The 25,006-nt window shown below is 36.2% G+C and overlaps 1 protein-coding gene across 6 annotated transcripts; it reads right to left on the bottom strand.

The window, feature by feature from the left end:
- Nucleotides 1–512: 512 nt before the first annotated feature.
- LOC104893932 (uncharacterized) lies at nucleotides 513–24,011 on the bottom strand. Of its 6 annotated transcripts, none has more exons than XM_010680068.3 (27): nucleotides 23,734–24,011; nucleotides 22,286–23,026; nucleotides 20,745–20,850; nucleotides 20,489–20,586; nucleotides 16,531–16,656; nucleotides 14,747–14,815; nucleotides 14,344–14,466; nucleotides 14,119–14,268; nucleotides 12,800–12,928; nucleotides 12,612–12,691; nucleotides 12,366–12,460; nucleotides 12,141–12,208; nucleotides 11,946–12,047; nucleotides 11,791–11,840; nucleotides 10,682–10,789; nucleotides 10,267–10,342; nucleotides 7,628–7,764; nucleotides 7,371–7,530; nucleotides 7,061–7,240; nucleotides 6,640–6,756; nucleotides 6,254–6,409; nucleotides 4,494–4,661; nucleotides 4,298–4,410; nucleotides 2,059–2,182; nucleotides 1,642–1,737; nucleotides 1,475–1,537; nucleotides 513–1,345 (listed from the first exon to the last, which is right to left on the bottom strand). In XM_010680068.3, the coding sequence occupies exons 1-27, from the start codon at nucleotides 23,887–23,889 to the stop codon at nucleotides 1,283–1,285; spliced, it is 3,654 nt and encodes a 1,217-aa protein (XP_010678370.1). In that variant the 5' UTR covers nucleotides 23,890–24,011; the 3' UTR covers nucleotides 513–1,282. The 6 variants fall into 6 exon arrangements, 4 of the variants coding, with proteins under 4 accessions (XP_010678370.1, XP_010678371.1, XP_010678372.1 ...); XM_010680069.3 differs by having other exon boundaries at nucleotides 11,791–11,831; XM_010680070.4 differs by lacking the exon at nucleotides 23,734–24,011 and having other exon boundaries at nucleotides 22,286–22,591; nucleotides 22,687–22,895.
- Between the last annotated feature and the right edge of the window lie 995 nt (nucleotides 24,012–25,006).

Genomic DNA, 25,006 nt, shown 5'->3' with positions numbered 1-25,006 from the left:
GGGGGAAGGGGGTATCATACCTTCCTCTCCAATCCTACAACCAATAACCTTGCCAACCGGAGTCACAACCACTATTGCATCTCCCTCTACATGTATTCCTTCAACAATATCACCTTCCCCCACATACATTTCTCCATTCAACTCATATAACCGTAGAACCTACATTAATATTAGCATATCATTTCGTTACAATGCGTAAATTTTATTACCTAAACCAACTTATAATACTCGACCTATATTATCATGTATAATTTGAACATCATATTTACATTTAAATCACCAAGATTTTAACTACATTTTCATGTTGAAGACCATCATTTTTATCATCAAAAACAACCTATACCATCATGCTATTTATAATCATATCCCATGTCAATATATGAATCAATATAAGGAACATTTACAGATTTTATATGAATCAATATAAATTATTCAATCCAAACCTTAATCATTGTCATAACTTAAATTACATAGTACAGATTTTTCCACACATTCAATTCCACACACTTCCACACATTCAATTCCACACATTTATTTCTACAAACTTTAAATTCTCCACACATAATATTATAACAGATTTTACAACACATTTATTGCCAATCATCTCATTTATTACATTACATTACATGACATGACAACAAAATTCCCACATTCACATATACAATTTACGGACAATATAACCCACATTCACTAATAACAAACTTCATACTACTACATTCAATACACTACTAATACTATATATAACAACAAACTTACATTCTCTTCATCCAAATCGACATTTGGCACCTCCTGTACTTCATCTTCATCAACAGGTAAATCGTTTTTTTCAAATCCATCCCCATGCTGAATTGAAGAACTCATCCCCAATATTTTTCCTAAATCTCGTCTCCTATTTTTTCTGCCCTAGCTCTCTGTTTTCTTCCAACGGGTAAAAAATGATAACTTCTCTTCTTTGTCTTCTGTTCTTCTGTTCTCTGCTCTTGTCTTCTGTCCTACACCTCAATTATGCGCGAAATTACGCTTTTGCCTATCATTAATAGGGGAAATTACATATTTACCCCTAGTAGGGGCAACTAACGCCCAATACCGGGTATGGGAGTATACTTTCTCCAGAAAAGAGAACCCTGGAGACATCAGAATTCTGTATCACCAATCTTTAACAGAATAAAGAGAGAAAAACTCTGCTTCTAAATGAGTAAAGGCACCAATTTTGGGGTCTTGCTGTTTGCAAATCCAAAAGTAGCAAATAAGGTGCGATATGCTTAGTCTGCAACATCCAAACTCATGCAGTTCCCGAACGGCCAGGATGTTGTTGGGAGTACAAGTCTTCCGCCTCTAAAACACCCTGCATAAGTTTTTTTTTTGGGTGGGGGGGGGGGGGGGGGGGGCGAGGTTCAGAAAAGAAATATTCTGTGTTAATAATGGCAATTAAAAGACAAACTAAATCTTCATTGCTTGCAGATTTCAGGCCAACCTTGATAATCATGATAGCAGCATCCTTGTGCAACAGCTCATTATACTCCTGACAGGCTAGTGTCTGTTTTCATGCAGATATGAAGCCACCATGGTGAATAAAGGTCATGACTACAAAAAATTCTTTAAAAGTGTGAAGTTGAAGATCATTTTGCAAAATTAACATACTTGGACACAATTGGGGCAACCAGCATCTGCTGAACAATAGCACGATGTAAGCATATCCAAAGCAGAAGTCAGCATATCATCAAAAACTGGTTGAATCTATTCCAAAGAAACGCCACACATTAGATGGAGTCCAACAAGCGACTTCTATTTGCTTAAGTCGAGGGGGTAAACTAAAACTGCAAATGAAGTGGGAGAAAGTAGCAGTAGAAGTTTCTCCTTTCCCTTAGCATTAGAGTTCATCTCCCCTATTGAAAATATCTATACATTCAATGAAAGAGAGATGAGGATAGCAAAACTAAAACCATCTACTCACAAAAGGAGACATCTTATATTCACTATTCATGTTCTAGTAAGGACATGTTTGCATTGATTCTTCAGAAGTATATACAGTAATGAGAAAAGTTCATGCGCAATTACCCGCATTGAAATCCCTGTTCCCCCAGGACGTTGGTCATATAATAAGATCCTTTCTGGTGCATAGCGGGTTTCATGAGGATTTGCACACTCTGGAGCTAAATCCGAGGAGTCACAGATTATGTATCTACACATTTATCAAGATCACCCAATCAAGGAAACAGAAAAAAAATTATTTGAAAAAGTAAGACAATCTTATTTTTCTTTTGGTAGAAAATTAAAACAAACAAAAGAAAAATGAAGATAAAAAGAGGAAGCAGTCTCTTGGTGTAAAACTTGAACACTCTTCACAGCAAATACTATTAGGATCACAGCACTAACTTATGCTGCTCAATTGAAATATTAGCAGAGGCACCAACAATATAGAATAAGAGGGCACAAGAGTTTCAAGCATTAACTGTAAAGAGACTCAATAAAGCAAGAAAGCAATGGAAACAAAGATCTGGCTAGGCAACTTTGACTGTTCACTCATTCCAAAGCTCAAACAGTGGGAATGCAGCTGATTCTCACAGTGATTAGCAACTCGGGAGAAACTTTAGCTAGCAATATCCAGTAAGCACAATCCTCTATTAGCAAGCATTGTCCCACTTGTCGAAATTAATACAACTTGTTATAGGACTATTGAAAATAAGTGAATATTTTTACTAATGTGCAGTATTGTCCTAGGGATATTCGCTTATACTTTTTCTGTAAACAAGTTAGTCTGGTTCTCTGATATTCTTTCTGTAATCATAGAAAAAAGTTCACATGAGAACACTACTTATTTGAGAACAATGAAATTATAATCCATTTTAGTGGAAGTCTAATCATGATAGTCCTTTTTCCTAAAAATATACTCCTTTTGGAAGATTAGCCCCACAAGTAAAAAAAGGTTATTATTTAGCCAAAATGGATTACTTATTGGTTAAAAAGGATTACAACAAGGTGTTCTCATCTTCTTCTCATATAAGAAGTGTTCTCATGAGAACAATCCTTAAATGAGAACATAAGAATAGTAGAATTATAATCCACTTAAGAGAACATGTAATCTATTTTTAAGATATTACATGGTAATCCTTTTTCCTGAAAATGTAATCCTTTCGGAAGATTAGCCCCACAAGGAAAACAAAGATTATAATTTAGCCAAAGTGGATTATATATTGGTTAAAAAGGATTACAATAAAGTGTTTTCATGTTCTTATATAAAAATTGTTCTCATGGGAACCCAACCTAATCCTGGGCACTCCTACAATGTCCACATCGCACTGCAGGCCCATACCCCTAGGGGTGCTCATTTCGGATATCCGATCAGATCCGAAATTTCGGATTAGGAAAAAAGCGATCCGAAACCGATCCGAAAAAATTCGGATCGTATCGGATCGGTTATCCGAAATTTTCGGATCGAATCATCGGATATCCGAAAACTAAAAAAATTGGAATTTTCGAAGGAAAAGTTCATAAAAAAAAGTTTCGGAGCGGATGGGATCATTGGATATTTCGGATATCTGGTCTTGAAAAACAATATTTAGGATAGGATATCTGAAAATATCCGAGAAAATCCGAAAATTTTCCATGTTTCGGATATTTTCGGATATCCGAAAATGAAAAATGCCGATCCGTAAATTTTCGGATATCCGATCCGAAATACCCGAAAATTAAAAAAGCGGATCGGATATCCGAAAAATCGGATCGAATCGGCCGGATCACGGATCGGATCAATTGGATCGGATACTTATGAACACCCCTACATACCCCTACACTAATCCAGGTCTTCTAAGTGCTACTTGCGGCTCATCTGCAGCTAAAGCTTATGTGGCTCCTTTGGTGGACTATCCTTTTTGAGGACATGGACCTTCCTAGTGCATACAGGCAAACATAGATCACCTAGTAAGCAAACCACTATGATATTGCAGTGGCTTCCAGGTACATCTTGGAACCATCTTAATCCCCCATCTCACTACTTCAACACAGTAGCAGCTAAGTGTCCTAAAAACTTCTCGACGGCAAGTGAGGAAGGCAAGAGAAATGGAATATTTTTCCACGATAAAGAATCCATGTTTCTGTCATAACAGCACCACATGTGGTGCTTCTATCGCGTATCTTGTGGCCTTACAGCTCAAAGATGTTTTACATCAGGACATAGCACCGTAACGTTGAAGCCCTTTTGCTGGTCTCTTTTGTAATTTTACATGGCTACAAATGCAGTGAAGATAGGTAAACTACAGAGCAAAATTTATGTCTAGACTTGACATTGACAACTTACAATGGAACTACATTGAGGACAGCATGAGATGCAGCATGTAGACCAGCACGAAATGAAAATCCCTTATTCTCCACCGCTGATTTTACTGATGTGGGAACTCGAATCCAGACAGCCTGAAAACAATTGAGGAAGCATTGGAGATTCAAAGTAATCAAGAATATGTGAAGACACAGAAAGATTTGAGTTTGTCATGGACCTGTGATTCATACGAATATCTCGGAAGTACAAGATCGACTGTGTCAAGTACTCTATTGGTTCGCTTACAAATGCGACGAAAACCAAACCAAGTCGTGGTTACTCTGCAGGAATTTGTTAGGGCCGTTGTTCCACGAAACTGCATCTTTAAAACCCTTGGTGGATAAGCCTATGAGATCATGGACTCATTTAGTCAGCATCATTCAAGTTAAGGCCAGAATTAAATATATCACATACAAATTAGGCCAATGATGTATGGTGAATGTTATTTAGAGGTGGATAATGAGCACAGTTCTTAAGTTCTTACAGACCCTGAAGGCCAACAAAATTAGCAAACTTAGAGCAGAAGATTCAATCACAAAGACTTTTGGTTCAGAAGTGATGGAATGATTGTAATGGTGAAGAGGATGGTGGCTGAAACTTCGGAAGAGCTGATAGCGTGTCCAAATTGTTCTTATCATTGTTGTTGGAAATATACATGATTTGAAATTCCCAAATATTATATCTTCTATGATTTCACCTCCTCTGCTCATGCTAATTGACATTAAGGAAATCAGCAAACTGCCATGTCAGCACATCAAGGTTCAGAAAAAGATTCTGTACCCATCCATGTCCATGTCAAGCTGTGTCAAAACAGGTATGGCGTTTGATATTATGGATCACAAGTAATTAGTAGTATTGCTCTAAACATGACAAACGATAGCGTGTATTAGTGAAAAACGTTGTTCTCTCCCGTATGACTCTTCCGAAGTATTGCTCCAAGGTCTGCACCAAATCTTGAAATTCTTTCGAAGAAGTTGGAGCAAACATTTTCAGCAAGCTCACAAATGACAGTATGATCACCATAGTTAAAAAAATTAATCTGGTCATCATCTTTTCGAAGGGTATCCAAGAGAACAACACTTTACAAAGTTAAACAAGACTATCATGCACACAATTTAGTATCAAAGATTGCAAAGATGTGAATCACAAGCAATTTGAAGGATGCATGTATGAAGAACTTCAGGATTAGATAAATAAGTTACAAGGCAAAATTTGAATTGACTAGATGAGCTCATCAGATCAAAACATTCATACAATTGAGCAAACCTATACAGCTTTACTAGAGGCAGAAGAATCTTGAGCCAGCTGGTTGGTGACTGATTTAAATGCTTATAACGTCTGGATTATAATTACATCTCAATTCTCACACCTTAAAGACCTGAACAGGGACTGAAGTGAGACAGAGAGTACAAAGTTCCTACTTCCTAAAGTTCCTAGTCATACATTAAAATGCATAGTATTCAAATTGTTTCACATTTTGAGCCAAATATAGAAAGTAGGTTTTAGATTAAGACTTCAAACATAGGGTATAGGTTCTAACTATTGAATTTATGAGACTTTATACTATTAACATATTCCATCCTAGAGTATAAAACTTTGAAATTTCATTAAAAAGCTGAACCAATCTGTACATGCATGAAAAATAGAAGTGAAAATGTGGGGCCCACATCACATGGGTGATGAAAATATTTTGCTAAAGCAGGTAATCAGAGATAAGTATAGGACATCCCAATAGTTTATAAGAAGGACAATTGTCAGAGAGGGTGTACAACGCCAGCACGACATTGATACACAAGAATAGAGAGACGCTACTCAAAAGAAAATATAAACTAAACTAAGAGTGGATTGTTGACACGTCCAACTGATTGCACAAGAATGTATGAACAGTCAGTAATGTAGACTGAGAACATCAGAGTAGGGAGCTGAAGTTAAACATACAAGATCACCTCCGATGACATCAATGTCGGTGTAGTCACGAGTTTGGGTATAATATTTTACATCTGCTCTTTGGCAAACTGCAATTTTACTTGACAGATTCAACTCCTTCACTATATAAGTCTTCCCCTGATTCATGTAGATTGCCCCTTCATATACCTGGGCGTTGAAAATTGGAAAAAAGTGATTGCTCAAACACAATAAACACACAATGCCAGGAGGCAGTGTAGCCAAAGAAAAACCATCATAACATCAACAACAGGTCTATGTCAAACACATTATTTTATATGATAAATTATTGTTCATTTGTTTGCCTGTCATAACTTCTTTCCTCAAATTCCCACCGAGCAATGAGTAGAAATATTATAATAAATTAAGCTACAGCTAACCTGGAAAAAAGCCCTGCTCTCTTCGATCTCTTCAAGAACTTCATTTGTTTTCCCATCAGCTACTTTGTATTTCTCAGACTCCATTGCACGGATACTAATTGATCGTGAAGGTGATTTCTAGCGAGACAAATAAAAAAAAAATTATTTAGATTCATGACACTTACCATCATATAAGTTAGAAATCGTGTTCAAATACAGAAATGAAGTTGTCTTTATTTATGAATTTCCCTCCTACAGAAAAGTTGTCTTCATTTTTTATGATCTTGACATCTCCTAATTTCTTCCCCAATATTCAAGACTCAGTTAAGATGTTAAATTTGCCTGGCCAACATTGCTTTCATATCTCAATTAAATGCACAATAATCCCAAATATGGGATTTCACGCAACAGGGAACATTGCACTAAGACCTGAGAACCATACCTCTTGTCCAATGTAGCTCCATATTCTTGCTGCTGATTCACGAGAGGGATCCGTCGATAAATATCCCCTGTTTTTAAGTGCTGTAACAGCAGCACTCAAACCAGAACCAAAATACTTACCATCATAGACCAAACTTAGAGGATGCTCTGTGGCAGCACAAATAAGGTGCTGCTCAAGAATCTGCTTGAATGACATGAGCAAAGAGGTATAGAATCAACATCAAGCTTATGAAGCTGAACGTGGGGATGGGGGAACATAAGGTAACTATTGCAAGTTCCAGCCTTCAGGACAAATTTGGAATTACATATACCTTTGGGTTCTGAGCATCTACATGGCAGCACTCCATACGGCTTCGGAATAATTTCAGTGGAAATTTCATGAAATACTGATCCAGAGGTCCTTCAAATGCAACGTACACAGCAAGTGAGGGTTTTCCCCTTCTTCCAGATCTACCAGCCTGCTGCCACAGACTGAATATATGGCATCACATTTGATCAAAAGAAGTTCAGAACATTAACAAATAACAGCGAATTACTAAGATCAGATAGTAACAAAGACTTACTTTACCTAGCAATGCTACCAGGAAAACCTAGATGCAATGTCACATCAACATGCCCAACATCGATACCCAACTCAAGAGCACTAGTAGCAGCAATTCCACGGAGCTTCCCACTAAAAAATTCACTTTCTATTCTCCTTCTATCCTGTTTCATCACAAGACCATAAGAAAAGACAATGTTGAGAAAAATCGAGACCCTCCCCTCTCTCACTACTATCTCACTTCTCTTTAAATTCTCCATCGCCGCTTCACACAACACCTCATCGGTAAAGACCCACCAGGGCTACTGATTAAAGTTGACCACTATTAAGAAAAAGAAGGATAAACATGTAAGCAAATGAAGAATCCGCCTCCACCATGGTAGAGGCGAAACTTCAATTTGCCTGTGTTCTTCCAAATTTTTAAATTTTTTTGAATTACTAACGTATAAAGTAAAGAACAAATATAATTACAAAAATGTACCCTGTGTTTTATTAGTTTGCTCACTTACAATCTTAACTCAATTCACAATTATAGAGAACCTAATAAATAAAAAAATATAGTCATGTGGGGTCTTGTTCGATTCCTCTTAACGAGTATTATATTGATACTCAATCATTATAATTTTTACTAATATGTAATGAAAGATATTTAACATCAAAGAAGAGCGTTGGCAAAAGCACTCAGTCAAAACAGGTAAATTAAAAGAATAGAGAGGGAGTATAACACAGGCGGTTGGAAATTCCTCCACAACCACAGTAAAAGTGAATGTAAATTCCTCTACCATGGAAGAGCCAGATGGGAATTCCTACCATAGTGGAAGCAGAATTTTCATTTGCATCCGTTTTTTTATCCACTGGTCTTCAAAAAAAATTGTATTTGTATTTATTGTATGAAATATTTACTAAATTAAATATAATTAATTTATAGAGAGATGTTAAGAGAGAAAGGAAGAGGTTAATCATGGAAAACTGAAGAGAATTACGGCAATGCCTCAATCATGACAGCGTATAACAACTCCCGATAAGCACAAATACAACAAATATAAATTCTAGGATAAAAGGCAAAGAATAAATTTCGTAGTTTGGCCTTAGCCTATATCCGCAGATTCAATCTATCATATTCACTATTTACGTATCATCTGCAATCAGCTCTCGTAGTAAAAGACGCATTTTTTTTTTTCAAAGTGTCACCGGTGAGGTGCTGAATACACCCACACACGAACTGAAAGAGATATATTACCACACAAAAATACTTCACTTGATTTTAAATGATCCAACCCCCAAGATACTTCCAAAATAAGATCTAGATACTTCCACAATCAAACATTAAATGCTCAATGCATGCTCATGCTGTCAGCACATTAATTTCGTCCAGAAGTTTGCTCCTTTGACCTTCCCAGGTGTTCAAAACTCTGCTCCTTTGAGAAAAATCAGGCAGAGTAAGGACTGGAGCTACCAACTTTGCCTGCTTGACTTGCTAAAAGGATTGTGTAGCTTCAGAAGACCACCAAAATGGTTGACCTTCTTAAGTTGCTCAGTGAAAGGTCTGACTATTTGCAGCTATAAATTTCCTGTAGTATTTTGTTAATTCCAAGAACCCTCTCAACTCTTTGAGATTCATGGGATTGGACCAATCCAGTCCATCATGGCCTGGACATTGGTCATGTCCCCAGCTACCCCAGCTTTGGAGATGATATGCCCAAAATAAGCCACCTCTGTCTGCCCAAATGCACATTTCTTACCATTGGCATATATCTTATGTTTGTGTGATAATCCCAAAACCAGTTTTAAATGCTTCAGATACTCCTCATTGCTATCATTGTATATCAATATGTCATCAACACACCAACACAAACTTACTTAGGTAGAGCGTGAATACCTAAATCATCAAGGCTTATAAAGTGGCAGAGGCATGACCAAAAATACATAGTGCCTTTCAGGGTTCCAAACGTTGTTTGAGAATTTCCTCCTTCCTCACTGTAATTTGATGAAACTGGATAGCCTGACTTACGGTCCAGATTAAAGAACACACAAGCTCCATAGAATTTCATCAAGCAGTTCTTCTATAAAGAGAATGGGGTACCTGACAGGCAAAGTGGCCTTGTTGAGAGCTCCGTAGTCCATGCAGAATTTCCAATGAGAATGGACTGGTTGAGAGCTTATGATTCCAGCTTTGAGCATTGTCATGAATCAATTGCTCAATTTCATCCTTTTAAGCCTATCGATACCTATAATGCCTCGCATTGATGGGGTCATTTCCATCCTTCAAGATGATGTCATATTCATGGTTTCTGGAAGGTGTTACTTGAGAGGAGACACTTATCTCCCTATTCAATTTACCTAGATCATGAGAAGACCAACTTTATTAGGATCACATCTATCTAATATCTAGCTCCCTTCAGATTTCAGGAGACACATCCTAACAACCGCATTTGCCTTAGAAAAAGTGTCCATCATCTTCACTTTTTTACTACCCAAGTTTAATCAAAATTTCACTTCTAGCCTAGCACCCTCTGATCCTGAGGACAGAGCTGGCGAGATCAAGACATCAATGCAAGGAAAATAGTGTGATACGTCTCAGAATAAAACAACCTTCTCTACAGAATAAACATATAATGACAATGGGGGGAAAAGGGAACAGGAGAACAAAATGGACATACACTAACCTCAGCGATATAGCCAGCACGATAAGCACAAATGGAATTGACAAGATGGGGTGCTGTATCCTGAAGAACCTCATGCCTGTCACAGAAATAAAGTAAAAAACAAAAAAAGGAAGTGTTTGTATCATGTTTAACTGCGAATGCATCAAAGTTCAATCTTGATGGTATTACAAAAAGTCACAAGACTCACAACCGCCATATTGAAATAAAATGCATGACCATTTTCTTTCAGAAAGAAGAACCACACATATCTAACTTCATGCTTGCATGGTTGCAAGACTACCAAAAAAACCAAATGAAAAGAAAATCATCATGGACCTAAATCCACAAAACTTCAGACTTCTCAAATGTTTCACAAAAGGATATTCCATAACATATCACGCACATCAAAAAAAGAAATTGAATGAGATTGACATACGTATAAGATAAGACAAGTTCACAAAGTTTGCGCGTTTTGCAGAAAGCAATACTGCGCAGTCCATGCTGCACCATTTCAGCAAGGAGACGTGAAACCTCCAGGATAGGGCTGCAAATACAAAGAGCAAATGATGTTAGCAATTTTCAAGCCTTTTACAAACTAGTATGCATACCAAGGCAGCAACAGCATTAGCAGAAAGAGCGAGTCAGTAAATTAGGCAAGCCTAAAAGAGTAATTAGTATAGAAAGTAAAGATAAAACTAGATATCAGAAGGCAAGGGAAGCTTAAACTGACATCTAACTTCTAGGGGCAACTTTTTTTCTCTTGTTTATTTCAAGTTTTCAACATTCTCATGAAAAATCTGCTTTTACTGCAATTTAAATTTTTTGTTCTTGTAATATTCAAATCCAAGGACATTCCGCCTAAATTGCATTGGATCTGAGAAAAATATGATTAGCAGAAAGATGATTCCAGCAGTAGACATGATCTTTCAGACAGTGAATGGAGTAGCCTATATGCATGTTTTGTAATCAGATTCAAAGTCAACCAACAAGATTATCAGGGTTTTAATAATAAAAAGGGCAGAAGACACTAAATACAAAACTAAGATCCACTTGTACACTGGTGACAAAACTTTGGAGCTAGTCTAGAACATAACAGTGATATACAATAACTAACAGAGATGATGACATTGAATCTCCTACTATCGGCCATCACAAAATCAGAGGCAAGATAGAACTTAAGAGGCATTTTGAATCAGCCTTACCTATTAGAAAAGCAACCAATTCAGCATAGATCAGTAGAAAACCAATAAGTTGATTGCTCAGTGAATTTTCTATTTTATTGAATCAAGGTTCATGTGGTTTGCTATACAGGGAAGTACACGACTACACGGGAATGCAAAATTATTATGATAGAAGAGAGAAACTTGAATATTGTCTAGAAAGAACAAAGGTCTCGGGAAACAAGCAAAATCTGCATGAAAACCAGTGTACAGCCTAACGCTATAACAGGTCTCAAACAGAAAGATGCTTTGTCGTAACCAGTATCCACCATTTCATAGTAATATGAGCATTTCATTAGCTTCCCATAAAATTAATAAATTTTACCTTGAACGCTTTGTGACGATAGTATTATTTTTTCGGCCAGCCTGTATCACCTAGAATTTATCAGACAGATGACCAGCAAAGTAATGTAACACTGCCCACTTACAAAAAATATATAAAATAAATAAATGAATCTGAAAACACCATAGAGCACTTACAGTTTTAGTACATAAAGGCGGATTCCAAAGAGCGAAGAGCTTAGGAGCTGCCGGGCTTCCATCTTTGTCAATCAGCTCCATTGTCGGTAAATTTGCCAGTTCCTAATAAATATATAAATAAGAGCTAACTACTCCATTTTCATACTTTTAAACACCAGATTGATATAACCCACCAAGGGAAATAATAAAAATTACCATTGCATGCTGGCGAGGGTTCGCAGAAGTTGCAGTAGAAAAGACAAAAGAAGGATCAGACCCATACACTGCATAAGGAAGGAAATTTTGGATCAGAATTGATACTCCTATATCAACTGAACGCATAGGTTAATAATGCTATGAAGGACCCTCTAACCGAGGACATAAATCGCTATTATTGGATAGAATTCCTTATCCATAATAAGTACCCTAAACAAAATATACCATGAGAACATAATCGGCGTAGTCTCCTCAATATAAGAGAAGTATGGCATCCAAATGCTCCCTTATAAGCATGTGCTTCATCAAAGACTACAAACCTGGTTAGTTACAAGAAATCACAGATTTAGAAGATTTTTGTAACAGATACTTTTACCAAGCATATGCAAAAGAGGACTAGAAATGTAACCCAGGATGAAAATGACAATATAGTCAGAGGATAAAGATCAGTCACCAACATTGATTACTTACTTTAGATTTGATAAAATTCTCTGGAATTGTCCATGAAATGGCAAAATTGACAAATGCAGCATATCTGGATTTGTGATCAGCTGTAACAAAGGTGAGAAAACTATCAACATTAATTTGGCACTGCCCAGTGAGAACAACATCAAAATCCTACAAAGTTTTAAAAAAACAAAAGAAAAATGTTGGAGAACCAGTCTAGCATTGTCACGAAGCCAAATCCTCTCTTCTTGAGATGTGTCACCATCATACACACCAATGTCAAAATGTTCAAAATTCTCAGTCATAGACAACAATGCTCGTAACTGATCCTGAGCTAAGGCCTGCAAGCATTATAGAAGAAGATTAACTTCAGTTGGAGTATCAGACAAAATGCAGGTAAACGCATTAGTCAGTAAACGAGTCGAAACTAAATGGGATAAATAAATGTTACTGGAGACAGATGCATGGCACCGAATTAAGAATGCATCTATAATGAACTAAATCCACAAGAAAATGAAATCCAAAAGAACCAAGAAGTTCTAGCTTTTCAATCCATCGTGATTTTTTAGGGCTCATAGGTGAAAATGTGTATGTATGTATGTGTGCATACAAATCCGCATATGACACTCTTGTGCCACTTTAGGTTGGAACAGGTTTCACAAGATACCATTGTTGTAGCCTCTCAAGGCCTTATGCATATCATGCATGCCATTTTCACACAATTCAGACACAAGTTGACATATATTTGCAACTACATTTAAGAAGAAAAAAATGTCAAATAATTGCACAAGTATATTTAAATGTCACAAATTTCCAAAATGAATGGATAAGATCCTCAATGAAATCCCCATTACACAAGGTAACTCAGCACTTGTGCTCAATTTTAGATCGTTTAGTCCCGAGTTCAAACTCAAAATACAAATGAGCATGTCCGCAAGCAGAACTCGAACACGCCAAACGACCACGTACGCAAGCAGAACTCGAACAAGCCAAACACTTAACAAGCCAAGATCGAACAAGAATTTTGAAAGCTTGTCTGACATCGAGCTAGCTCGAACACTAATTATTTCTATCAAGCTTTGCTCAAACAGGCTAAAACTTGACTCGTTTGTGGCACCAGCTCCCCCCCCCCCCCAAAATCCACCATGCAGTACACTTTTTTCAACCAGAAAGCCTTTAAAACAACTAAAACCTGACGAACTTTTATAAGAGAACAGCAAAAAGACAACCCAACATATGAAAGAAACACATCCAACAAAAGATCTGAGGGACCAATGATAGGATATAAAAGAAGAAAGAAAACATGCTACATCCTCTTCAATGCAAAAATAACTTTTATGGAGACCCTTACAAGTTACATCAAATACATTTGCATGTCATACAAGAAAAGAAACCCGAAAAGGCCAGTGAACTGGATATATATACTTACATGACTGTCTGTGTGCATGTATGGGTGTATGAAACTATGAATGATAAATGCTTGCATATACGAGAAAAAACACTACGTAGAAATGTACAATGACATTATTACCTTAGTTGGAAACAAGTATAGAGCACATGCTAGGTCATTTTGGGATAATGCTTCTAGTACTGGTAGATTGTAGCAAAGAGATTTTCCACTAGATGTCATGGTGGCTACTACAACATTTCTGCCACACAAAGAAGCCCTTATGGACTCAGCCTGCAAAAGGTAAGGTGAAACCTGATATCAAGATTTACAACTTTGAGCAAAAACAACAAAAGAGCAGATACGGACCTGGTGACTATACAGCTTAGTTATTCCCATAGCCTTTAGGGAAGACTTTGCATTCTCTGATAATTCATCAGGGATCTCTGTAAAATCTGCTACTCTTGCATTTATTTCTTCTACATGAACTATCTGCAATCAACAAAGGCCCAAAACAATTAACAAGAACCCCAATAATCTTTTATTTGCATATGAAAACTTCATCGTTTAATGGATAGTGACACCTTTTACTTTTTGGTCAAGCTCACACAGTTAAGGAAGGTGTTTTTAAGGGGGTGGGGGGAGAAATAGAGAAGGTGGAAAGCAACAAACTTTAAGAAGTTTCTATGAGGTGCCTGCTTAGCTAATCCACAGATCTTTACAAGCTGTATAAGCTTCTTACACACTTTACCTTCACAAATAAGAAAATTACCTGTCCTTTAGACCCGATGCCCTTCCTTAGATGTTCAAGCATCGATGTGGGTGAAAGTGGATGGTTCTCCTGCACGGTTAAGCAAATAATTAGAATAAAATAGAGTAGACCATATTATACAGAGTGAAAAGATAGGTGTTGACTTCCATCAAACTAAACATGATCTAAGACTCTCATTGCTAAAAAAAGAAAAAGACAAATAACGATAACTTTGTTGAAGGAAAGCCATTGAATTTCTTTTGAAATAAAAGACAAAGAAAAGATCCATATATCATAACCATGAAGGCTAAAGATGAAAAAGGTCCAGATGGGACTGTTGACAAGCATCAAGACATTGATTTGGGGGTTAGGGTTCTATGTGCATCAATTATATGCTGAAAAGATCAATAGTCGATTTGTTCTAGTACCATATATCAATTTAAATAAAATCTATCATATTGAACCACCCTAATCTCTTTTCTCAAGTGCATGTATAAGAAATGCCGGCAAGTGACTGCGGTCTCGATCCTCGCTGTAACAGAAGTATAAATTAGCATTAAACAGTCATATAAACCCCTCCTGCTCAGGTACACCAGAGCAACAGAGTCGCACAATCATCTATCCTTGACATTTTGATCACGAAAGCCACATGTCATGAAAAGACTAAATTAAGCAAACAGATGTCACCTTGTTATGGCTAATGAAAGAAAACAATGCTTTTATTAAACATGCACCATGAGAGATGGGAGAATAAACCCTTAAATGACCTAACAATGGAACACCAAACCTCTGATCAAGGTAAGTATTTGTCGGGGACGGTGAAAAGGAGCATGAGAAACAAAAATAAAGACAAAATGAAGATTGCTAAAACTACATTTTTACAAAACACTAAAACAGACAAAAGTGGGGGGGCATAAAGTAACATACATAAAAACCTTGTATATCAACTTAAAGTCGTCAAAAAAGAGTAGATGTATCATAAGACAATGAAGAAAGGGCAAGGGTTCACGAAGGTAGTGCAGTGCAATTCCCAAGGGACTTAGGTTCAAGTCTTCATGTGCTACTCAAGCATTCTATGTGTTAGATTTTGATAAATTTAATTAATATATCTTCTATGTGTACTTCACAAGCCCATTCGATCAAGAACAAAGACAGGACTCCATTGTAATCCCCTTTACATAATTCACACAGCATGATCGATTTACTTTGGAAATGTTTTACCCTCTCTCTCTCTTTCAAAGAAAATGACTAGTGTTTAGGTTTAGGTTTTTCTTTATTTTGGTGAATTAGGAAATGTGCCCTTTGGCGGTTGCTACTTGCTACATTTAGCATTATACTGAATGATATAATTCATAGAAGCCCCAAACCTAGCATAAATCACATGGCCACAGTTAATCCCCACGTGTGATTCGTGGTTCCAAACAAATTAATCTCACTCACGTTGCACGTGTAACTCATGTATTTAAGCCGTCACTCCAACGGTCAATTCGAAATAATGCCTGGTGTGTGACACTATAAGCTCAAATTGAGTTTAGTAGTAACTAGTAGGTTCAATAACAAGTGGAGCAACAAATCGTATGTGGTTTCTAGCTAAACATTATGATCACCTAAAGCAACCAAAATACTTATCTCTATAATTAACCTTTGAATTATATGCATACTTGATTAAAGACACTCCAAGACTTGGAGGACAATCCCATTCGCACCCCTCCTAATACAATCCTTGCCCACCAAAGCAAATAAATAAGAGATATCATGGCAAAAAAAAGTATTTTAAACACAAGGATGAAAGAGGATAAACATACACAACATTGAGCTTCAGTAGTGCTCCCATATTTTCCCTGTGCGACTCCATGTGATGATAAATCAGTTTTCTTTATAGATGTGATAAGTTCTGCTAGCGAAACAACTTTCTTATCAATTTTATCACACTGCCAAAAAAGAATAGTAAATTAGGTTGTAGCTCATAATGATACGACAATTGGTATCATACGATAGCATGCAAATGCTGGATAAAAACATGAAGAATAATTTAAACTCACCTAGAAGCCAAAAAAGATAAGAGGTGGCCTGCATAGGATGTTATGAATGACAAATTATACTGGCACCTTATATATGAAAAAGTTCACTTGCGGAGGGCTTTAAGGAATTACCAACTACCAAGTACAAAAAATGTGATAATTGACATGTTAAGGTGCAAAAGCAAACTTCTTAGTCTCCCCGTAAATATAAGAATTCCAGATGAAAGACAAGCCAAGGGCTAGTATTAAACTCATAAAAGCCAGCCATTACAACAGACAAAGAGGTTACCAACTACCTACAAATTTCATTATATTGTAATAAATCAAAAGAGTGGAAACTCCCACCGTGATAACAAAGAGAACACTCCATCCTTTAATGTTCTTAACACATGGGTTTGGCACAGAGATCAGGAGTAATAAAATAATTGAAATTGGGTTATGAAGACAAGAGAATGTGTTGGGGAAAAGAGAGAAAAAAGGACATGTAATAGAGAGAAAGACGAGTTAAAACATTATTGGAATCGTCGTCATCAACACAAATAGAAGTGTGAAGAAAAATTAAGACCAAAAAGGAATATTTGAAGAAAATTAAGATACATAGAGATTATATATGTATTATGAAATCACAACAATTGGTCTTGGCAAAGGAACTTTGGTCAATATCCTCTTACACATTACCTGATTAGCAGCATCAGCATTGATGACATGGTGTAAATCAATGGAAACCCCGAGCGGGATACTTAACGCTTTAGATACAGCACTAGCCTTGGGATTTCACTATGTACCAACTCAAGATATGCTTACTGAACTCTATAAATTAACAAACCAGAATCATCAAGGTATAAGGTAATTGATCATGAACCTGTACTAACGAGAAGTATAACCCGAACCGGGGAATTGGTCATAGTCTTCCTTAGCAAGAACTTGTTTTAAATGCATATATTGAGGAATTCAAAAAAGTGCTTCACGTATAGTATCTAATCAAAGCTAGTGATACCATAATGAGGAACCTTTGTTAGAATTATTTTTTTTTAAATGAGGAACCTTTTAATTATTTTTTTTTTAAATGAGGGGGCTCACCCTTATTAGCTAAATGTTATCTCTGTGGTCAATATTCATCTTAGTGAGTCTCTTCCATAATGAACTCTTGGCACCAACCATATTAGGAAGTCATCCTTGGCAAGAACCTTAATACCCTCACCTTTGTTTCCTTTTAATTTTTAACTATGAAGGGTCTCAACCTATTAGCTAAATACAGTCTCTGTGGTCAACATTAGCTACTGATCTCATCTTAACGAGTATCTTCCATAATGAACTCTTGGCACCAGCCCTATTAGGAAGTCATCCTTGACAGCTATCTCAATCTGGCAGAAGCAAAAACCTCCTAGTTTTCTTAGAGAAAATTATCCTTAACAACATAATAAAGCCTCTAAGAAGAATGTTGCACTAGGAACTCCTTTATGTATCCTTACATCAATATAGCATGTCCAGCCTCTCTTCACTGTCCTCATTTTTAGGACGACTTCATTCTGATGCTTAGAAGATCCAGCATAAAATTACTACTTAATCCACAACAAAAAGATCCTCATTATGTCTAACGTTCTAATGCAAGTCCAATTGTCCACGAGGCCCGTCCTCTTCTCCCTCTCCCATTAAACATCGAAAAAGCAACGAAAAATCTCCCACCTTGACCCATTGCTTTAATACATTTTGTTAAAGACTTTATACAACAGTGAATTGGCAAATCCGTATATTAATGTTATGGTCAATGTAATTTTTCCCAAGCTATAAATTGTCTCCCAAATTCCAAAATAACAATCCTCCACTTTAAATCAAAACCTCCTATTCTCAACCTAAAGATTTGAGGATTGATTCCAAACCTCCCCTCCAACAATTTAATCACCAAACACAAGTTCAAAACAACCCACATGATCTAAATTGTCATTCTACTCAATTTACGACAAGGGAATTGTGAAACCTATAATCCCATTTCCCATGAAGGCTCACTTCATAAAAAGTGCATACAAGTGTAAGGTTGACTATGAAGTGATACTTCTCATGAGAAGCTCCTCTTACCTTGGAGGACTGGGTAACTTCCTCCACTATGTGACACATACAATTCCTGTGACCAAATGAGAACTAATTGGCCAAAACTCTCTTTAGCGGACTAGGACAATAAGACTAACCAACTCACCAATAAAAAGCTTCATAAAAGTGAATTAAAGAGATATATATCTCCATACCTAACTCAATTGAAGTAACCATCAAAGCATTTTTGAATGAGAAATTAAAATTTTATCATTGATAGAGCACCACATAATACCTATCATACAACCTTGTTAGAAAAATGATCTTAAAATGAATGCCGAATTCTTCTTGCAATCAAGACTCTGCCGTTGACTATTCTAGCCATGAAAGATTATTTGTAATAAAACATTTTTACCACTAAAGATCCTTGTATCCAGTACAGAGAACCAGAAGTGGAAATCCATCTTTGTATCCCAACTCTCAGCTCTGGACTTTCTTTACGAAGAGGAGGTAAAAAAACAAAGAACTAACAACAAAAGACTAACTAATCTTAACCATAAACATAGAGTAATCTATTAGAATCATGGTGTAAAGAATTTATAAAGATGCAAGCAAAGGCAGAGAAGGTCAGGGTAGTCTATTATAACTAATTTAGTTAATAACTCACAATCATTCCCTAAGGCAACTTAGTCTCATTTTGCCTAAGGCTTGCACTGCTTCCTGCATGTATTAGTATCTTAATTCTTATACAAGGAATTAACTGACTTATGTTTGACGTTGAGTGGAAGAATAATTATATTACACATACCGAATACAACGACAACTACTAGTTTGGACCATTATTTCAATAATAATCCTGAAAATTCCTACCCTTCGTCTTTATGAATATCTTTTTTAAACCCTCAGAGAAGAATCTTCTAAAGATTATTTTCTCACCTCATTTCCAAGGAAAACCATGATGTTCCACATTGCTTTATTTAATTATATATAATTCTCCTTTTCTCTCCGCGTTGCATTAATAATTTATCTCTTCTATCAAACCACCTTCCCCTACTTCTTCTCTCTATCCAATTTCAATCGATTTAAACACATTCAAAACTATTTACATATTTGTTGATGTCCATATTATGTTCAATCTCTTTGAAATCAACTTTAGTGGGGAAACTCCTCCTATTGCCAATGGTTTGTAGAATAGAAACTTATTGTGGGTCTTATGTTGGTCTTTGTTCCTTACCACTATATCTACCCAATAGTACAAAAGGGTGCAGAACAAGGATAAGAACAAAGGTAGCAATAAAGGGACAATAAAGCAATAGCAGGAGCCAGAAGCTGCTACAACAATCATATATAGTGCTGAAGGTGGAAAGAATAAACAATAACACATTCAATGTACCATATAATAGTTATATTTGCATAAAAGAAAAAATATCATAAAAGGCAGATCAGTAGTTAAACTGATCGTATTTCTCTGGTCAGAAATACCACACACAATGATTCCACAGCTTCACCAGATAAACCAGTGTTACCTAATTCCCTAATTCCCCCGCGAATCGCGAATTAAGAAAAGCGAATTACGGTCGTTTTGGTTCATTTTTGGCTCATTTTGGGCAAATTGGCGAATTCAAAAGGCGAATTAGATAGTGAATTAGGTAACACTGAGATAAACTATCCAAATCTGAAAACAGACAACAGACTGGATCTTATACTTACATACCAAAAGTAATCTTAGACCTCCCTCTAAAGTTGTTTGGAAAAGTATTTGCCTTCTCTTTATTGAACTGATTATCTTTGATGCAGGAGCCCGTTTCTGAGCTGTAAGCATGAAGAAATAAGGCAATCCGGATCTTATTCAATCATATAGTGACGAACATTCCAAAGGCCAATGAAGAAAGAAGAGCTTAGGGACGTGTAGAAGCATACTTCATTGAGAAAAAAAAATGACAAGGACCATCAATGTTCTAAAACCTCACCTTTCACATTGCTTTTAACTTGGTCCGTCTTTTCTCGTGAGAAATTGATCACAATAGCATCAAGTGACAGCTTACTCTCCGCTTCTTGATCGATAAAATAAACAACCTGGAATTAAACAATCATCACATTAACGGACCATGAAAAACAAACAAATTGGTAGATGTTAGCCAGCATGAAGGATAAATTCCGCAAGGGTTAGTAAGGTGTGGTTTGCAACCCATCTGCAGCATCTAGAACCAATGTGCCTTATACATTAACGAATTTGAAACACTATAGATATTATCATAGCAAGATAAACCTCGGGTTAGGCATCAGCTGATGCTCATGTAAAGTGCTGCACTCCAACTCCACAAGTTCCTCAAATATATACACTTCATCTGTTATAAGATAAGTGCAACACTTCCCATTCCACGAAGTTTCAAAATAGTTGTAAGATTTCCTTATTTGATTAATAGGTTCACTCTCTCTCCTCATGACATAATCCCTCACTCCCTCTTTTATCCCTCTCTATCTCTCTCCTCATCACAAGGGAATTGTCTCCCCCCCCCCCCCAAAAAAATGTTGCACTAATTTTAGATTGGTGGAAATATATAATGCAGACTTGAAAGGGTAGGACTTCTCCCTTAATAGTCCATCATTTTCTATCCTTCAAGTATGCCACAGAATAGTCAAGGGAACAAGCTTCCACAAATCTGCAATCCTCTTGTCCGTCAACCTCCTTAGTCCTTTCCAAGGTACAAGGAGATCTTTCACTTATCAGACAGGATCCAAAGAACTCAAAATAATGAAAAACTCAAAGTGCCACAAAGAAGGCACCAATGGGAAAAGCTGTGCTAGGAAATCTTCCTTTATTCACTGATATGCTATTGTAAAGACCATGGTAACAACCACACTGACATTACAAATCTCAGATATATTTTTCTGAAGAAAAAGTTTGCGTGTTCTTGATCTTTGGGGAATAAAAGGGATAATAAACTGCATTTGTTAGGCCTTAACAGAACATCTCAGAAGTCTGGCCTTATGTCACTTATGTCAGAAAACCAATGAATCTGCCACAAAATATGGAAGTGACAAAAACCAAGACCTCAGGTCAAATGTCTTACAAAAGGATGCAGATAATTCCGACAATCCACAACTACGATTTGTCTGCATACATCACAGCAGAAATTCTAGTTTTACTGCAATGAATCAGATAAGAACACTTTCAATATAGCACATAAATAAAGGACTTAGAAATTTTCCTTATCATACTTTAGCTTCTCCTTTCTTTGTCAATAATAAAAAAAAAAACAATAATCCATTAAAGGGCCATAAAATATGTGCAAACATTTCCATAGTTGGGAAATCATACTTTAGCTGTCCACCCTTTGTCAATAATATGAAAGAACATGAATCCTTTAAAGGGCCGTGAGATATATGCAAACACAAGAAAAATCAACCGAGACAACACATTGGTGAACTTGCACAATAAATTCGTTCGTGATGTATCAAATATTCCATCAGATAAATTGGCATCGTATGCAAATAATTTGGTACAAACCTTAGGGCAGAGATCTGGCAGACGCTTTAAATCCTCCACACTAGCACAAAAACCAAGTTCGCGAAGTTTATCAAGTGAATCGTTGACGAGGTCAAAAGTCATCATCACTGATTCATGATGCACTTGCAAAAATCCAGCAAAAATGTTCAAGAACGTAAATGTCTTCATCATTATCGTTAGCCATGGTGGGCAAAGGCATGAACAAGAAGGCTGGTACGGCTGACCATTCTCCTGCATGTCAACCTTGCTCAACAACATACAATTCCCAGTTTCTGCATCCGATAAACAATGCACAGATTCTAGAACCTGTAGAAATTTTCCACAAACATCTTCATCAAGGACACTATTTTTAGAGGAAAGCAGTAAACTAGATATAAGATCTTCAGCAAGCCCTGCTTTACTTTCAACTTTCCTTCTACGCTTCCTTGAATAGTTCTTTGTGTGCTTCTTATCGCTCGCCTCATCTTTACTCTTATCAGAAGAAGAATTTGGCAAACAACCAGATTGTTCTTCAGAACTCACTGTGTTGCTTAGATATGACAAATCTTCCATCATATCACGCCATGCTGATTCTGCTAGACTTGATGGTGCACCTTGTTGAGTAGTCTGCAAGGCTACTCCAGATCCCTCACATTGTACATTTCGGGATTTTTCTTTCTTTGTAAACGGCATAAGAGCAATAAACTCCCCGGGATTAATGGAGTGACTTCCTATTTGACTCTGAACACCTAGTTTCATACCCTGGCATGCACAAAGTAACCCAACAAAAATGAGCATCAAGCCATCAACAATGTTAACACTAAATGACTAAATCAATATCGCTCCAAAAAAGCTAATTCTAAGTTATAACAAATACCACATAGTAACCAAGGATGTCTTGGCCTAGTGGTTAAGATTGAGGTGCTGTGAACGATAAGTCATAAGTTCGAATCCCCCCCTACCCTTCTTTGTACTCTGTACCGCTTTCGTGTGGCTCATATGGATAAAAAAAAACAAATACCACGTAGTACAAGGTTTAGTCCAATACTCTATAATTAATTTCCTATTCTTTAATCGCAAAATCTGCTTTCTTAACAAACCCATTCATGAATATTAATCACAAAATATGCAATTACAAAAGAAGTTATTAGCCATATCAATTTCATGACATCAATGTGGGCACCCCAATCCTTAAACAGTTAAACATGAACAACGTGCAACTCCAAGACAATCACCCTTTCCGCTTTTCGGGGGTTCGAAACCTAACATATTCAGAACCTCAAAAGGTAATCAAATTAAAATTCTTTAGAGAACAACTATCCGCAATAAGTAAGAGTAATTTTGACAGAGTTTTTGATAATGTATTTGCCTGGATCATCCAAAATTCAAGTAAAACAAACTTAAAATCAGTTAGATATGAACGTAAGAAACCTAGTAGAATTAAAAACAAAAAAAAAAAAACAACTAACTCGGAGGAAAAGGTGAAAGTCGGAAGAAGAAGAGGCGGGAGAAAAGCGGTGCTTCAAGACGAGTTTGAGGGCTGCAATTGTTTCGGTTGTGGAAACAGAAATGGTGATTGATTCTCCGCTTAAGCTTCGCACCTCCAATTCTTGCTCCTCCTCCATTTTCACTGTTGTCTTCTGCTTCGTTGGGAGTTTAGGTTTTTGGCGGGGAAGTGGTGGGAGTCTGGAAGACGCTTTCCTCCCAACCAATTTGACGTTTCGACAATTTACAATTTTTACTCAAATGTACAATGTAGATGTCATTTAACTTGATTACTCCTATTAATTTATTTTTTGTTGAATCTAACTTATAATTGCCAATTTAGGCATGTTTTTTTTTTGACATAAAACAACTGAATTGAACTGAATTGATTGCAATTAACCTGAATTGAACTGATTGCAACTAAATTGAATTAAACTGATTGCATCTAAACTGAATTTAACTGAATTGAACTGATTGCAATTGAAATGAAATGAATTAAATTATAACAAATAAAAATGATAATGGGAGTTGTACTAAACTGAACTGAATTGAGCTAAATTAAATTGAACTGATTGCAACTGAACTGAACTGAATTGAACTGATTGCAACTAATTGAATTTGAACTGTACTGAACTGAAAATAAGTTTGGGAGAACAGTCCCTTAACTTTATTTTTCTTAATTTTGCTTAACTAAACTTCTACTACACTTAATCTTTTGAACTCGTTTTTGTTGAAATGAATTTAATTTTGTTACTCTTGATTTAATTTTGCTTAACTTATTTGTGCTGAAGTTATTTTAATAAGTTTAGGGGAACAGATTTTTTTAGTTGGTACCTAAAAAATGAAATAAGTTTGAACTGTACTGAACTGAAAATAAGTTTGGGAGTTGTACTAAACTGAACTGAATTGAACTAAATTCTAGTATAGATATATGTCAAGATTTTGTTTTAGGGAACTCTACCGCCCAAAGGAAAAAAAAAAACATATTTCACTTCCGACATCTTGTATTATTTATACATAGAAAAAATATAGTTAAAAAAGGAGGAAGTAATCTTTTTAATGTTATTGTAAAAGGTATACTATTTCATTTTTGTTATTACTAATTTCTTATGGAATCTAGTGAAAATAAAAAAAAAATTGTTACTCTTATGGAAATTTTAGGTTTTTAACTGTAAAATATGTATATAAAGGAAAAAAATTTAAAATAAAAGTGAATCATGGATCCTTTTTTATAAATTGATTAAAAAATGTATAAAC

Source organism: Beta vulgaris, chromosome 5 (assembly GCF_026745355.1).
Source record: "Beta vulgaris subsp. vulgaris cultivar EL10 chromosome 5, EL10.2, whole genome shotgun sequence".
Taxonomy (NCBI): Eukaryota; Viridiplantae; Streptophyta; class Magnoliopsida; order Caryophyllales; family Amaranthaceae; genus Beta; species Beta vulgaris.
This window is presented reverse-complemented; position numbering and strand designations above follow the sequence as displayed.

What these genes read in the sequence shown, in the direction of transcription:
- LOC104893932 (XM_010680068.3), bottom strand. Translation starts at nt 23,889, where the DNA reads ATGGAGGAGGAGCAAGAATTGGAGGTGCGAAGCTTAAGCGGAGAATCA. An exon ending in TTCGTGACAATGCTAGACTG is followed by an intron (nt 12,692 to 12,799) that starts GTTCTCCAACAT and finishes CCTTTGTTACAG; the next exon opens with CTGATCACAAATCCAGATAT. An exon ending in TAGATGCTCAGAACCCAAAG is followed by an intron (nt 7,241 to 7,370) that starts GTATATGTAATT and finishes TCATTCAAGCAG; the next exon opens with ATTCTTGAGCAGCACCTTAT.